Source organism: Schistocerca serialis, chromosome 8, assembly GCF_023864345.2.
Source record: "Schistocerca serialis cubense isolate TAMUIC-IGC-003099 chromosome 8, iqSchSeri2.2, whole genome shotgun sequence".
In the NCBI taxonomy this organism is placed as follows: Eukaryota; Metazoa; Arthropoda; class Insecta; order Orthoptera; family Acrididae; genus Schistocerca; species Schistocerca serialis.
This window is the reverse complement of record NC_064645.1, coordinates 298,653,996-298,667,842: the sequence shown is the minus strand read 5'-3', so window position 1 is coordinate 298,667,842 and position 13,847 is coordinate 298,653,996. Positions and strand designations below refer to the sequence as shown.

General features: G+C 46.5%; 1 protein-coding gene across 1 annotated transcript in view; it reads right to left on the bottom strand.

Moving 5' to 3' along the window:
- The window catches only part of LOC126416647 (odorant receptor Or2-like), a 36,114-nt gene extending 23,652 nt beyond the window's left edge, over positions 1-12,462 (bottom strand). The window contains exon 1 of the mRNA XM_050084442.1: positions 12,376-12,462. Within this exon, the coding sequence (XP_049940399.1) occupies positions 12,376-12,429 (54 nt within the window). The 5' untranslated portion in view covers positions 12,430-12,462. The remainder of the gene's footprint in view (positions 1-12,375) is intronic.
- Positions 12,463-13,847: the final 1,385 nt, after the last annotated feature.

Here is a 13,847-nt window from a genome sequence, read left to right as displayed (position 1 = left end):
CTACGTTTTCGGTGACAGAAACTTACGTGATACAAATTCGCATAGAGCAATATCCGATGCAGAGCTGATTTATTCAATAATTTCAATTTTACATGGCCCTTTTATGTGAGGTACTGTTCATAAGCAACTACACTGTACCACACACACATAACAAAGGTCTAAGGCTACATAAAATGCTATTATTTTTCTATTTTGATAATAGAGGTCTAATTAACAATTACAGTTCCATTATTACTGTCTACACAGCACTTTCCAGGAAGGAAATAAGGAACCTATTGAGGATGTCATGAACTTTTCTATAAATCTTTTTTAAACAGCAAAATAAATGCTTTGCAAATGACAGAATCTGAAAAGAAAAAGAATGTAACGGACCTGACCAGCTGCGTTAAAAAATTTGCGGGAATTTTTGGTTTCTGAAAAGAATTTTACTTATTCGTCCACGTCATTGTTATTCACTAGGAAACAGACCCCGTTAGATATATATTTAGATATATATTTATACCAATGCTCTCTCCCATCCCCAAAGTAGTTCTGGAAATCGACCGGTGGGTACACTTCTGCCTCTACCGACGATGCGTTATAAATCTCATCTATCTTTGTAATTCGACTGCCGTGAAAAATTTTCTTTATCTTTGCAAACAGATAAGAAGAATATGGAGGCTGATACATCATCACAGTATTGTTTTTGGCCAAACATTAGTGCACTGATATGCATTTTGGTGATGCAATGGTCATGCATTGTATCGCCACAAACCCGAACGATTTTGTCGGATTGCTACACGCAAACTGTGTTGAAATTGTAAGTAGTATTTCTCATTGATCTTTCAACATTGCAGGAAAACCTCTTGGCGTACTGCCCCGCTAAAATCAAAGAGCATAGTGACCATAACATTTGACCGTATTCACCGAACACTTTTCGGTTTCGGCGACCAAGAATGTTTCCACTATACACATTATTTCGTTACCTGTAACGACGCGTTCCAATAGCTCTGCATCGTTTCCTGTGCAACTTATAATTGCGCTGGTTCTCTTTGGAAATTAACAGCTTTGGAATAAATTTTTCTGTCACTTGTTTGATACCGAAATCATCTGATCATCAGCAACACTTTCATGACACGAGGTAATTGATATGGCAAATCGGTTGGTGATGTGCTGGGGTGTCGAGGGCACTCATCAACATAGCATTCACGGCAATTTTCTAAACGCTTATACGACTCGTAAACCCATGTAAACCTATGTGTTTTAGTCGTAGCAGATTCACCAAAAGCAATTTTAAACATTTCTGAAAATTTGATGCAATTTATTCCGTTCTTATTGAAACTTTTAATACAGTTTCGCTGGTCCATGTTTACAGATACTACTAAAACACATGTAACCTTTCTGACAGCCGGAAACACACTAAATACCCGATGTGACTAAACCATGCTGTTACTTTTCAGACATGGTTATCAATCACGCAGACATCACTAATATTACAAACGAAATTACAAATCGCTTTACGCTTTCAAAACACATCATATTTGAAATATGTGCAGTAGCACTAGATAGTGAACATTACGTTACTGATCAGATTAGCTCATACGTATATGTTCGTGTTGAACCTCTCTACATAGCTGACTTATTACTCAAAGTACATTGCCCTGTCAGTCGGCTAATATTCAAAGGTGCACCACATCAACAAGAAAACTGAAACTATAAAATATCCTTCTAAGGAATCCCACGTGAGCGATTGTTTTAGTGTTTTGCGGGAATAACCATAAATTCTGTTAGTCATGTATTATTTTATTGCCAGCTACGTAAATGGTTTCTTTTATTTTGCCTCTTAACTTGGCCATCTTCAAATACGCCAATCAAATACACAAATACATAATTTAGAATAATGAAATTTTGGGAATATAAATGCCTAGGTAATATATTTAAGTGAGTAACATTTCAAGATCACAGCTCAGTGTAAGTGCGAGATAAGCCGATGCAACTGTGAAATAGAGGCGCATTAACAACTGCCAGAATGTTGAACGTAAGTTTGCAAACGCGCATGAATTGCGTTATACAGGTGTCGGATGTGAGTTTGTGGCCTAGAATTCCATGCCTGCTACATTTTTTCTGTCAATACAGAGACGGTTAATGCTGTTTTCGGATGACGGTGGAGTTGTCGTCCGATGAAGGTGCTCGATTGGAGACAGATCTGGTGATCTAGGAGGCCAAAGCAACATGTCGACACTCTGTAGAGCATGTTGGGTTATAGCAGCGTTACCTCTTGGAAAAGACCCCTGGAACCCTGTTCAAGAATGGCTGTACAGCATGTCGAATCGCCAGACTGACGTACATATCTGCAGTCAGAACGCGTAGGATAACCACGAGATTGGATAACCAGGAGAGTGCGCCTGCTGTCAAACGAAATCGCACGCCGACCATATCTTCAGTCCAGTGTGTTTAGCTCTCAGACAGGTTGGTTGCAGGCCCTCAACTGGCGTTCTTCTAACCAACACACGGCCATCGCTGCCACCGTGGCAGAACCAACTGTCATCAGAAAACACAGCAGACTTCCACCCTGCCCTACAATGAACTCTCGCTTGGCATCACTGAAATAGTAAATAGCGCTGGTTTCTGATCAGTCTAATGCACACTACAGGGCGTCCGACTCCGAGCTGCCCTTGAAGTAACCGATTGGCAACAGTTCCATGCGTCACTGTGGTGCCAACTGCTGCTCAAATTGTTGCTCCAGATGCAGCGTGATGCACCAGAGCCATACACCGAACACGATAGTCTTCCCTCTCGGTATTGCCATGTGCCAGTCCGTAGCGCGGTCTCCTTGCTACCATACTTTCTCATGACTACCGCTCCCAACAGTCATGTACAGTGGCCACATTTGTGCCAAATCCTTCTGCAAGATCGCAGAAAGAAGTACCAGCTTCTCGTAACTAAATTACCCAACCTCGTTCAAATTTAGTGAGATGCTGATAATGGCGTTTGGCAGGCTTAAACACATTCTTGACTAACGTCAACTCACCATGCCCAGTCTCAAAGGTAACCAAAGCATATGACGTCACTGCGTGTATCTTGCACACATATTTTTCTTCTTTCTATTGTCGCTACTGGCGCCACTCTTATGCAACGGGAGCTAAATTTTATTGGACTCAACATACACTACTGGTCATAAAAATTGCTACACCACGAAGATGACGTGCTACAGATGCGACATTTAAGCGAGAGGACGAAGATGCTGTGATATGCAAATGATCAGCCCTTCAGAGCATTCACACAAGGTTGGCGCCGGTAGCAACACCTCCAACGTGCTGACATGAGGAAAGTTTCCAACGGATTTCTCATACACAAACAGCAGTTTACCGGCGTTGCCTGATGAAACGTTGTTGTGATGTCTCGTGTAAGGAGGAGAAATGCGCACCATCACGTTGCCGACTTTGGTAACGGTCGGATTGTAGCCCTTTCGCGATTGCGGTTTATCGTATCGCGACATTGCTGCTCGCGTTAGTCGAGATCCAATGACTGTTAGCAGAATATGGAATCGGTGGGTTCAGGAGGGTAATACGGAACGCCGTGCTGGATCCCAACGGCCTCGTATCACTAGCAGTGGAGATGACAGACATCTTATCCGCATGGCTGTAACGGATAGTGCAGCCACGTCTCGATCCCTGAGTCAGCAGATGGGGACGTTTGCAAGACAACAACCATCTGCACGCACAGTTCGACGATGTTTGCAGCAGTATGGACTGTCAGCTCGGAGACCGTGGCTGCGGTTACCCTTGACGCTGCATCCCCGACAGGAGCGCCCGTGATGGTGTACTCAACGACGAACCTGGGGGCACGAATGGGAAAACGTCATTTTTTCGGATGAACCCACGTTCTATTTACAGCATCATGATGATCACATCCGTGTTTGGCGAAATCGCGCTGAACGCACATTGGAAGCGTGTATTCGTCATCGCCATACTGGCGTATCACCCTGAGTGATGGTATGCGGTGCCATTGGTTACACGTCTCGGTCACCTCTTGTTCGCGTTGACGGCACTTCGAACAATGGACGTTACATTTCAGATGTGTTACGACCTGTGGCTCTACCCTTCATTCGATCCCCGCGAAATCCTGCATTTCAGCAGCATAATGCACGACCGCATGTTGCAGGTCCTGTACCGGCCTTTCTGGATGCAGAAAATGTTCGACTTCTGCGCTAGCCAGCACATTCTCCAGATCTCTCACCAACTGAAAACGTCTGGTCAATGGTGGCCGAACAACTGGCTCGTCACAATACGCCAGTCACTACTCTTGATGAACTGTGGTATCGTGTTGAAGTTACATGGGCAGCTGTACCTGTACACGCCATCCAAGCTCTGTTTGACTCAATACCCAAGGGTATCAAGGCCGTTATTACGGCCAGAGGTGGTTGTTCTGGGTACTGATTTTTCAGGATCTATGCACCCAAATTGCGTGGAAATTTAATCACACGTCAGTTATAGCATAATAAATTTGTCCAAGGAATACACGTTTATCACCTGCATTTCTTCTTGGTGTAGCAATTTTAATGGCCAGTAGTGTAGAAACACATCTACCAATTTCCGTTTATGTCACACAACTGCTTCTTGGTGCTGCCACTTTTTCCGTCAGCGTAGAATAATGTAGGTGTCCTACTGTTAATATTCATGCCTCTGACCTCGGAAACACAGTATCGTATGATGTGAAATCCCACATGCGGTTGACAGAGCATCAAAAACCGTGACGTGGAATGGGTAGGATATGCACCTGTCTCCACGAGAGTACTGAAAAAATTATCGTTGGATGGTGGAGGAAGGTGGTGGTAGGTTCTTAACCAACTGTAGTATATTTCGAATCACAGTGGTACACACGGTTCTTCCAATAATGCTTGTAAACTGCTCTCGTCATGTAAAAACGTAAAGTCTGTGGCGCAAGCTCGTGACCAGTCTATTAGCCTCAGTGTAAGTTCATTACAGCCTTCTTTCGACGCGGAGATGGAGGTGGCAGGCCCGTCGTCCCATCCGCCTTATACTCGCAGGAAACATCCCCGGTACTGCGCAGGCTTTCCCGGCGTGATAATTCTTGATAGCCTCCTCGGGTTTGCTATTCGATCCTAAAATCAATTGGACTCAACATTTCTCCGTTCTACCGGCTCCTAATCTTCAGGAGAATGATGCTGTTGCTGCTGAGTCCCAATGGAACCTGATGCTAAGGCTGCAAATCGTCACCCTATATAGGCCTCCATACCGTACACTAAGTATGCGCTGCACACCACAATAGCTGGTCTCCACATGTGTCACATTTGGCTGCCCGTTCTACCCGTTCCCTCAATGTCGTCCGTGTTCTCAGTACGTATACTTCTCTGCACGGCCGTCCATCCTACACCGCCTCAACTCTATACAACATCGGGGGTTACGTCTTGCGAACGGAGCGTTCTATACTAGTCCCGTCGAGAGTCTTCATGCTGAAGCCAGTGAACTGCCACTAACCTACCGGCGCGATATACTCCTTTGTCGGTATGCCTGTCGGCTATTATCAATGCCCGACCACCTGTCTTATCGTTCCTTTTTTGACGACTCTCTCGACCGTCAATACAGGTTGTATGTATCTGCCCTGCTACCCCCAGGAGTTCGCTTTCGTCTCCTCCTTCAGCAACTTGATTTTCCACTCCCTGCAATCTTTAGAGTTGCCGAGAGCCAAACGCCACCTTGGCTCCAGGCTCAGGTTCGCGTTCACCTTGACCTCAGCTCGCTCCCAAAGGAGGTTACCCCAGCTGCAGTATACCGCTCGCGGCTTGTCGAACTTCGTTCGAAGTTCATTAATACGATCTTCATTTATACAGATGCCTCTAAGACCAATGACGGTGTCGGGTGTCCTTTTATTGTCGGGGCACGCAGTTTCAAATACCGGCTCCATGGGCATTATTCGGTCTTCACAGCTGAGCTATTTGCCATCAGGCTGTTCTTTACATCCGCCGCACACCGACATTCTGCTTATGTCATCTGCTCTGATTCTCTCAGCGCCATCCAGAGCCTCAGTGATCCGTGTCCGGTTCACCCTTTCGTGCACCAGATCCAACGCTCTCTTCAGCAGCTGGCGGACGACGGTTCTCCGGTTACATTTATGTGGGTTCCTGGCCTCGTCGGTATTCCTGGGAACGAAACTGCAGATGCCGCGGCCAAGGATGCGGTCCTCCAGCCTCGGACAGCTTCTTGTTGTGTGCCTTCACCTCCTTTTAGCAGAGTCATTTGTCAGCGCGTTTTGTCGCTGTGGCATTGGTCTTCACTTACTGAAAACAAGCTTCGGTCCTTGAAACCTCTCCCCACGGCTTGAACCTCTTCAGGCCTTCTTGGCGGGAGGAGGTCGTTTTGGCCCGGTTACGGATTGGACACTGCCGGTTCAGCCACCGCCATCTGCTGACGGCTGCGCCGGCCCCGTTCTGCCCATGTGGGCAATTGCTGACGGTACGCCACATTTTAACGTCCTGTCCGAATTTTAATATACTGCGCATTGATCTTGGCCTACCATGTACTCTGGATGAAATTTTAGCCGATGACCCAGGAGCAGCTGCTCGCGCTCTTCATTTTATCCACTTGACAAATCTAAGGACATTTGATTATGCTGTGTTCTTTTAATCCCTTGCCTGTTAACGTGCCTTTTATAGTGTTGTCTTTCTTAGTTGCTGTTTTAACATTGTGCCTCGCAGTGCAATCATAATTTAGTCTGGGCGCTAATGACAACTGTTGTTGTGCGCCCTAAACCCACAAAAGAAAAAAAAGGACTGTGTCACCGTCCCTAGAAGGACACTGACGCCAATTACACATCGTCTACAAATACTGGGATGTTGGCTTCTCATGGGAGATAGCACGGGGTTCCACGTCCTGCTAACAGGATAACGCTCGTTTTCATTAATCAGGTTGTCTGTCAACCTAATGTCACTTGCCTTGTTGTAAACACTCTTCAAGAAACGGGAAATACTGGAAAATAGCAGGGCTCATCAAATTTCACCTCGTATCGCTCGTTTAAACAATATTCCACTACCTGCGATTTTTCAAGCTGTTGTAGTCTTGCGAGATGACAATGTTCCACGCACCTGTTCTGAATTATACTAATCGAACGGTCGATGTAAGCCCTCCCGCAGTGACAAGGAAATCTGTATGGCCCAAATCATCACTGACAGAGCCGAGTAATTCCAAAATTTTCGAAGGTGAGCAGAACATGCTAGTAATGTTAAAATTCTTTAAAACTCGGGCAGTCTTAAGGAATATGTTACCATCATAAGGAAGGACGTTCTCAGATCTGTTCTCCTCTTTATGCACCTTCAGAAATGGTCCGAATTCCAGAGCTTAAAGAACCTGCTTCTCAAAGTTTCCACTTTCCTTACACGCAGCCGTCAAATGTGCAAGTTTCTAGTTCAACATCGGCATCTTCAGTAGTATACATTCAGCGAACTAGAGATCTAAGTACGCCATTACGATCGTGTGGTGGCTGGTAACTCTTAGCATGCCGATACCGATCGTTATATGACAGCTTTGGGTGAACACTATGTCCCAGAGTATCGTCATGTTCAAAAATGGAAGCCTCCCATCACTTTCGACCTTCATGATAAATCTAATACTGGGACATAGACAGCTGAAGTTATTCAAATATCGACTAAGAGCATCACCTTAATTGGACCAGACAAAAAAGGTATCATCAACTTATCTTGAGAAGAGCGTTGATTGTGATGATGGCTGAACGTTATACAGCCCAGATATTAGAAGAAGAAGGAGAATTCTTGCGGCTGCACACCCGAAACTTAATGGAACACTATTTTAGATTTATACTTTTGTCGACCTACTTCGATCTTGTATGTGGGCTAAATGTTTTATTGTAATGATAGTTGAGTAAACTGCGCCGTAACATAGGAAATAGATTATCAAAATTATGTTAGCGACTATACTACACGAAGGGTGCATGTAAATGCTTGCAATACATAATGTGAATGTTTACAGAGGAAATTTGTCCATTGACATATAGTAGTCTCCGCTGACAGACCACTCTGTTTATCCAGTGCCGCACGCAGCGGAATTTCAATCCGCGCCAGACGTCATGGACTTTGAAGACCCCTAAAGGTCTCTGCAACATCGCGCCGTAAGCTGTGGCGGCACGCGCCTCCTGGTCCGCTTTTAGTGTGGGGGCGCCACCGTAAAACACGTGGTCCCAGCGGCCAATAGCGGCGCCCCAGATTGCATACATAAGCGCCTGCCTCGCGCTCAGCCAGCCCTCTATAATGTCATTCTTGGCACTGGCTTCTATCCCGACCTGTGGAAAACCTCCCGTATCCTGATGTTCTCCATACCCAACAAGCTTCCATCTGATGCCTCTTCCTATCGTCCTATCTGTCTCACATCGGTGTTCAGCAAGTTCTTGGAATCCATCCTTTCCCGGCGCATCCATCACCACCTCCACCAAAACCACCTCCTCCCCAACACCCAATGTGGCTTTCGACCTTCCTTCTCTGCTGATGACCAACTCCTCCGCCTCACTCATCTCCCTCCAGCTTAACTCCCGTCGCTCCGCCATTTTTGTCTCTCTCGACCTCGAAAAGGCCTACGACCGTGTCTGGCATACCGGTCTCCTGTTTAAACTCCGAACCTACGCCCTTCGTATCAACTACATCCATCTGGTGGCCTCCTTCCTCTCCCGCCGCCCCTCCTACGTTACCATCCATAATGCCAATTCCCACACCTTCTACCGCTCTGCAGGTGTGCCCCAGGGCTCTGTCCTCTCCCCTCTCCTCTAGCTCCTGTACACGGCAGATATGCCCCTACCCCCACCCCCCTCCAGTACACCTCTTGCAATATGCTGATGACACCGCATTCCTCATCCTCGCTCCTACCCTCCAACGGTCCCAACGCATTCTCCAGAATCACCTTGACCTTTTTGCTGCATGGTGTAACCAGTGGCTCCTGAAAATAAATCCTTCCAAGACCCAGGCAATCATCGTAGCTCGTACCACTCGCTCCTTCCGTCTCCTGGATTCCTCCCTTACTGTCTGCGCCCGTCCTGTCCACCTCATCCCCACCCTCACCTACCTTGGCCTCACCATAGACCGTCACCTCACCTGGATCCCTCATCTCTGCTCCATCCAATCCAAAGCCCGCAACCGACTCCTCAAACTCTTTTGGCCGGACATGGGGGTTGCACCCCTCTACCATCCTCCACACCTACAAATCCTTAATCCGTCCCATCCCCTGTTATACCAGTCCCGCCTGGATATCTGCCCCCCCCCCCCAAATTCTAAAAGTCCCTCCAGATCCTTGAGCCTCATGCACTCCGCCTTGCCTTCCGTATACACCTCCCATCCCCCACGCAGATCCTCTATGACCTCATTCCTTTCCCCCATCTGCTCCTATTCCTCGAACATATCTGCACCGTCTACACCTCCCGCTACCCTGATCCCCCTCACCTCCTGGTTGTTCCTCTCCTCTCTCATCCCCGCCCCCTGCCACGTCTTCACTGTTGTGTCCCCCCTACCTTCCATCTCTACACCCTTCATCTTCTTTCCCAAGGTGTCTTCCATCAACTCCCCCTCCCGGATGATGCCCTCTCTCCATTTATCCCTCCTATCAGCTCTGATCCTCACTCCCCCTCCTTTCCTCTGTCCTTTTCCCAGGCTCCCTCTCCCCCCTTTCATCCTCTTTTTTCTCCACCTCCCCTCTCTCTGCCCCCTTCTCCCCCCTGAGTCCTTTTGCATTTCCCTCCTCTGCCTCTTCTCACTCCTTCTCGCGTCTGCCCTGTCCCTCTCCCGCCTTATCTCTTCCTCCTTGGTCCCCCCCCTTTCGTTTTTTCCTCTCCTCCCTCATTGTTTTTCCCCATCCTCCAGGTCCCCCCCCCCCCCCAATCTGACTTTGGTTCGGGAGTGTCATCTTTGTGCCAGCATTTCCGTGCAGTGTTTTGCAGTGAGTGTTTTACAATGAGTGTTCCGTGTTGGGTCTTTTGGGAGGTGTGGCAAACGGCCATCATACTGTCGCTGGGTGTGATTTTTTATCTCTTGCGAACAGAAACCAGACTGTCGCCATGTTTTTTAATTGTGTGTCTACTATGTTCCTTGTCTGATTCCTGTGTATTTTATTAACATTGACAACCCCTTTTGCTTTCTGTTTTAACTTTCCGCATTTTACCGCCATTGTACACTTTAAGTCACTGTTTTATCGCCTGTCTTTCTTGTTTCTTTTCTTCTTCCATTTTTAAAAAAGTCTGTTTTAACTTTCCGCATTTTTCCGCCATTGTACACTTTTAAGTCACCGTTTTATCACCTGTCTTTCTTGTTTCTTTTCTTCTTCCATTTTTAAAAAGTCTATAGGCTGTAGAGCAGCATACTAAGCTGCTGCCAGCCCGCCCCCTTCGGGGGGAATTGAAAATCAATAAAGACAAAAAAAAAGCTCAACCAGCAGTCTAACATCGCGTGCGTCTCAGGACATATCGCCCCAGACAGCGTATTGACTTCCGTGTTTCTATTCCAGTGGACGTCATTGTCTTGTTTGGTTCGTTACTCTGTTGTCTGTTCTTGTTGCGTCGTAAGGTCCTCCGTTGGTCGTGTTCGTCCTCTCCCGTTGTGTTGTTGTTCGCGGGCCGCTCCGCGGGTCCCGCCGCGTTTCCGTCACTACTACCCCGCGTCCGTTCCGGTCGCCGTTACAACAGTTTACTTTACCAACAGGTCTGAAATGTAATACCGCTATAACACTACCATATGAACGTGAACAAAAACGTAAAATAATGGTGTAATTAACAACCCTGTTAGTGTACAGTACACACAGGCCAATTTTTTACAGGATCCTATCAAAATAACGACTGTCATTATCGTTAAACTGATTGTACAACGGCGCACCATAGGCTATCTTGCATCCCACAGCACTGCAAGCACCACCTAGATTTCGATTAACGCTGTATTGTCAAATCTATTGATTATTTTCCTTCTAGATGAAATAAATACTCGACATAGCAGGAATTCGAAGTAGCAGACCAGCATCCTCGTTATAAAATATGAGGATGAATCAAAACGTTATGGCCACCTGCCGCACAGTCTGTGGACATACGTTTAAAACGCAATACACAATACAGCAGGAATTTTCTTGGCACAGATTCGATAAGTTCCTAGTAAGTGACTGGACGTATGTGACACAAGACTTCTACACACAAGTCACGCAATTCCCGTAAACTGTGGGTTGGTGGTTTGTGTGCAAGGAGCTGGAGCCAGATAGCATACCACATTTTTTTCTTTCAAGTCCTAATCAAGGAAATTTGGCGGGCAGTACATGAATCAGTAGTCACTGTCATGTTCTTCAGAACACTAGATCACTATAGAGCGATGGTGGCCTTGAGATACGGGCAGTTAATGAAATGGAAGATGAGATCGCCGTCGGAGAAGACATCGAGAATGAAAAGATGCAGCTGGTCGGAAATAATGTTCACGTAGTCCACAGCTAGCATGTGCCTTTGATTACTACCGTAGGTCCCAAGGAACCCCTGGTGCATATCTTCCATAGCGTAACTTTGTCCCCTTCGGTCTGTGTCCGTGACGTGATGCACGTATCGATCAGTTTTTTCACCCGAATATCGACAAATCTGGACCAACCTTCACCTCGTGTAGCAATAAATGTGATTCGTAATACCTTAAGACACGTTTCCAATAGTCCACGGTCGAATTTTATGATCCTGTGTTCACTGTAGTAGTATTTAACGATGTCAAAAGGTTCAAATGGCTCTGAGCACTATGGGACTTAACATCTGAGGTCATCAGTCCCATAAAACATAGAACCACTTAAACCTAACTAACCTAAGGACGTCACACACATCCATACCCGAGGCAGGATTCGAACCTGCGACCGTAGTGATCGCGCGGTTCCAGACTGAAGCGCCTTGAACCGCTCGGTCGCAACGGCCGGCTTTATTCAATGATATCATATGCTACATCCTACATTTATAAGTGGCCATCAATAAGATTCAGTTCGTAGGCAACGCTAATCCCTTGGCTGCATGTCAGTGATTACTTTCGTACACCCATATCAGTGCCACGCTGGGTTGCATATACGGTGCGGCAACGCCATCAAACAGAATTTTTTTGATCCCTCCTTATATATACTTTCCTTAGTGTATCACGTGCCCAATACCAGCAGGTGTCAGTCCTGCAATGGGCAGCGGTCATAATTTTTTGGCTCATAAGTGGTTTTTAATTGTTTTATTTAGGTTTTATTCTGTGTGTTATCCTACCATTACATCGCACCATTTTCTTGTTACTGTTCTGTAACTAAAATCCTTATCCAAAACAACATTGCCTTTTTGCACCTGCAGTACCATGTCTTACCGCTGTGAGGTTCTTGGATGTTTTACGGCTCTTACCTCCGTGATGAGCTCGTCTCCGAACCAGCAGTAAACAAACACCTCCGTGAGCATTAGGGTCAGGTACCAGCAGCACTTCCCTGCTTGCGTGAGGCTCCGTGAGTTCTGAAAGAATGACAGAATACTCTGTAATGGTCTTATCGACAACACAGTACGATATGTTGTTGCACAGGCATAAGGGAAGCTCTTGCAAGCAGCCGAAGGGAGTGCGGGCCAGCTTCTAGGCACTAGACTAATACTGACTTTGTGTTCTACAAGGCATCAGTCTACCATAGCTACAAACTGTAGCACAAGGCTGCGCTGCCTCGGCCACCTAAGAGACGGGAATGGGACCGAGGAAGTGTAATTTTTCCACACTCAGCCGTTAACAGGGCTTGGACGACGGACTTCCGACATTCACCAGCTCCATGACAGTCTCCTCGCCAATCCTTAGTCAATGTGTGGCTAAACAGAGATAGTCTCATTGAGAAACATCAGCAAACCCGCTGTTCTGCGACCCTGACAGCCAGCCCTGATGCTGCTACACTTGGATGGTACCCAAGGCAAGACTGCCCAGTGGGTGCCCTCAGCTTACACTCCAGCCAGTCACACTAGATTCCTAGGTTCAATTCACCACCTTGGGCTGAATGCAGTGTTCACGACTCGGCAGTCTCACCAAACCTGCTGCAAAGCAGACAACTATATTGCATCAATAAGGCCACATACGCCCCTAACTGTCATTATGCTGCGGAGCACTTCGCTGCCCCAGCACATGAATTTGCCACCCGCTAGCCATTGCCGTTTAGTCTTAGCAGTGGTCAGCCTCTTGTATTGACGTAATGGTTAATAAATAATGTAGTTGGTGAGTAATCATACTCGGCATTGGCCATAGTACTACAATACACCATCCCACAGAACCCCTGATGTAGTCTGGGGCAGAGCGACCTTCCTGCAACTCTGATATCACCATAGCGACCAACACCCACTCGGTTTCGTTACATAACACGCTAAATCACCATATTTTGGTGTCAGAAGAGGAAGAACCTATGACCGACATCCTTGGGTATTTCTTAGTTCTTTTCACATTATATTTTTCCATTTATTTTAGGCACTGCCTTTGTAACGGACATACCACTCATGGAGAAGTTTCCCACTGCAGAGACAGTTCACACCGTTAATCATGTGGTAGAAATGGAATCAGAAAATACACGGTTGTCCAAGCAAGTAGAAATACTAAGAGAGGATAGGGCCCATCTAGTATCCCAGAGCCCATTACACACGCCAGTACAGCTACTATTGTTTCTCTTTTTCTGCTAAGGCAGGTGAGGAAGTGTACACATCAAAAAAGGTTTGCATCACCTCAGTTCCGAGAGTTCTGGAACCTGTATAGAAAACTGGAATAGAGATCAACATAAACATCATTTCAGCCCTTTTTATTGCTCATGAGAACCACACATACAGCGAGACCTTCAGGGGTGGTGGTCCAGATTGGA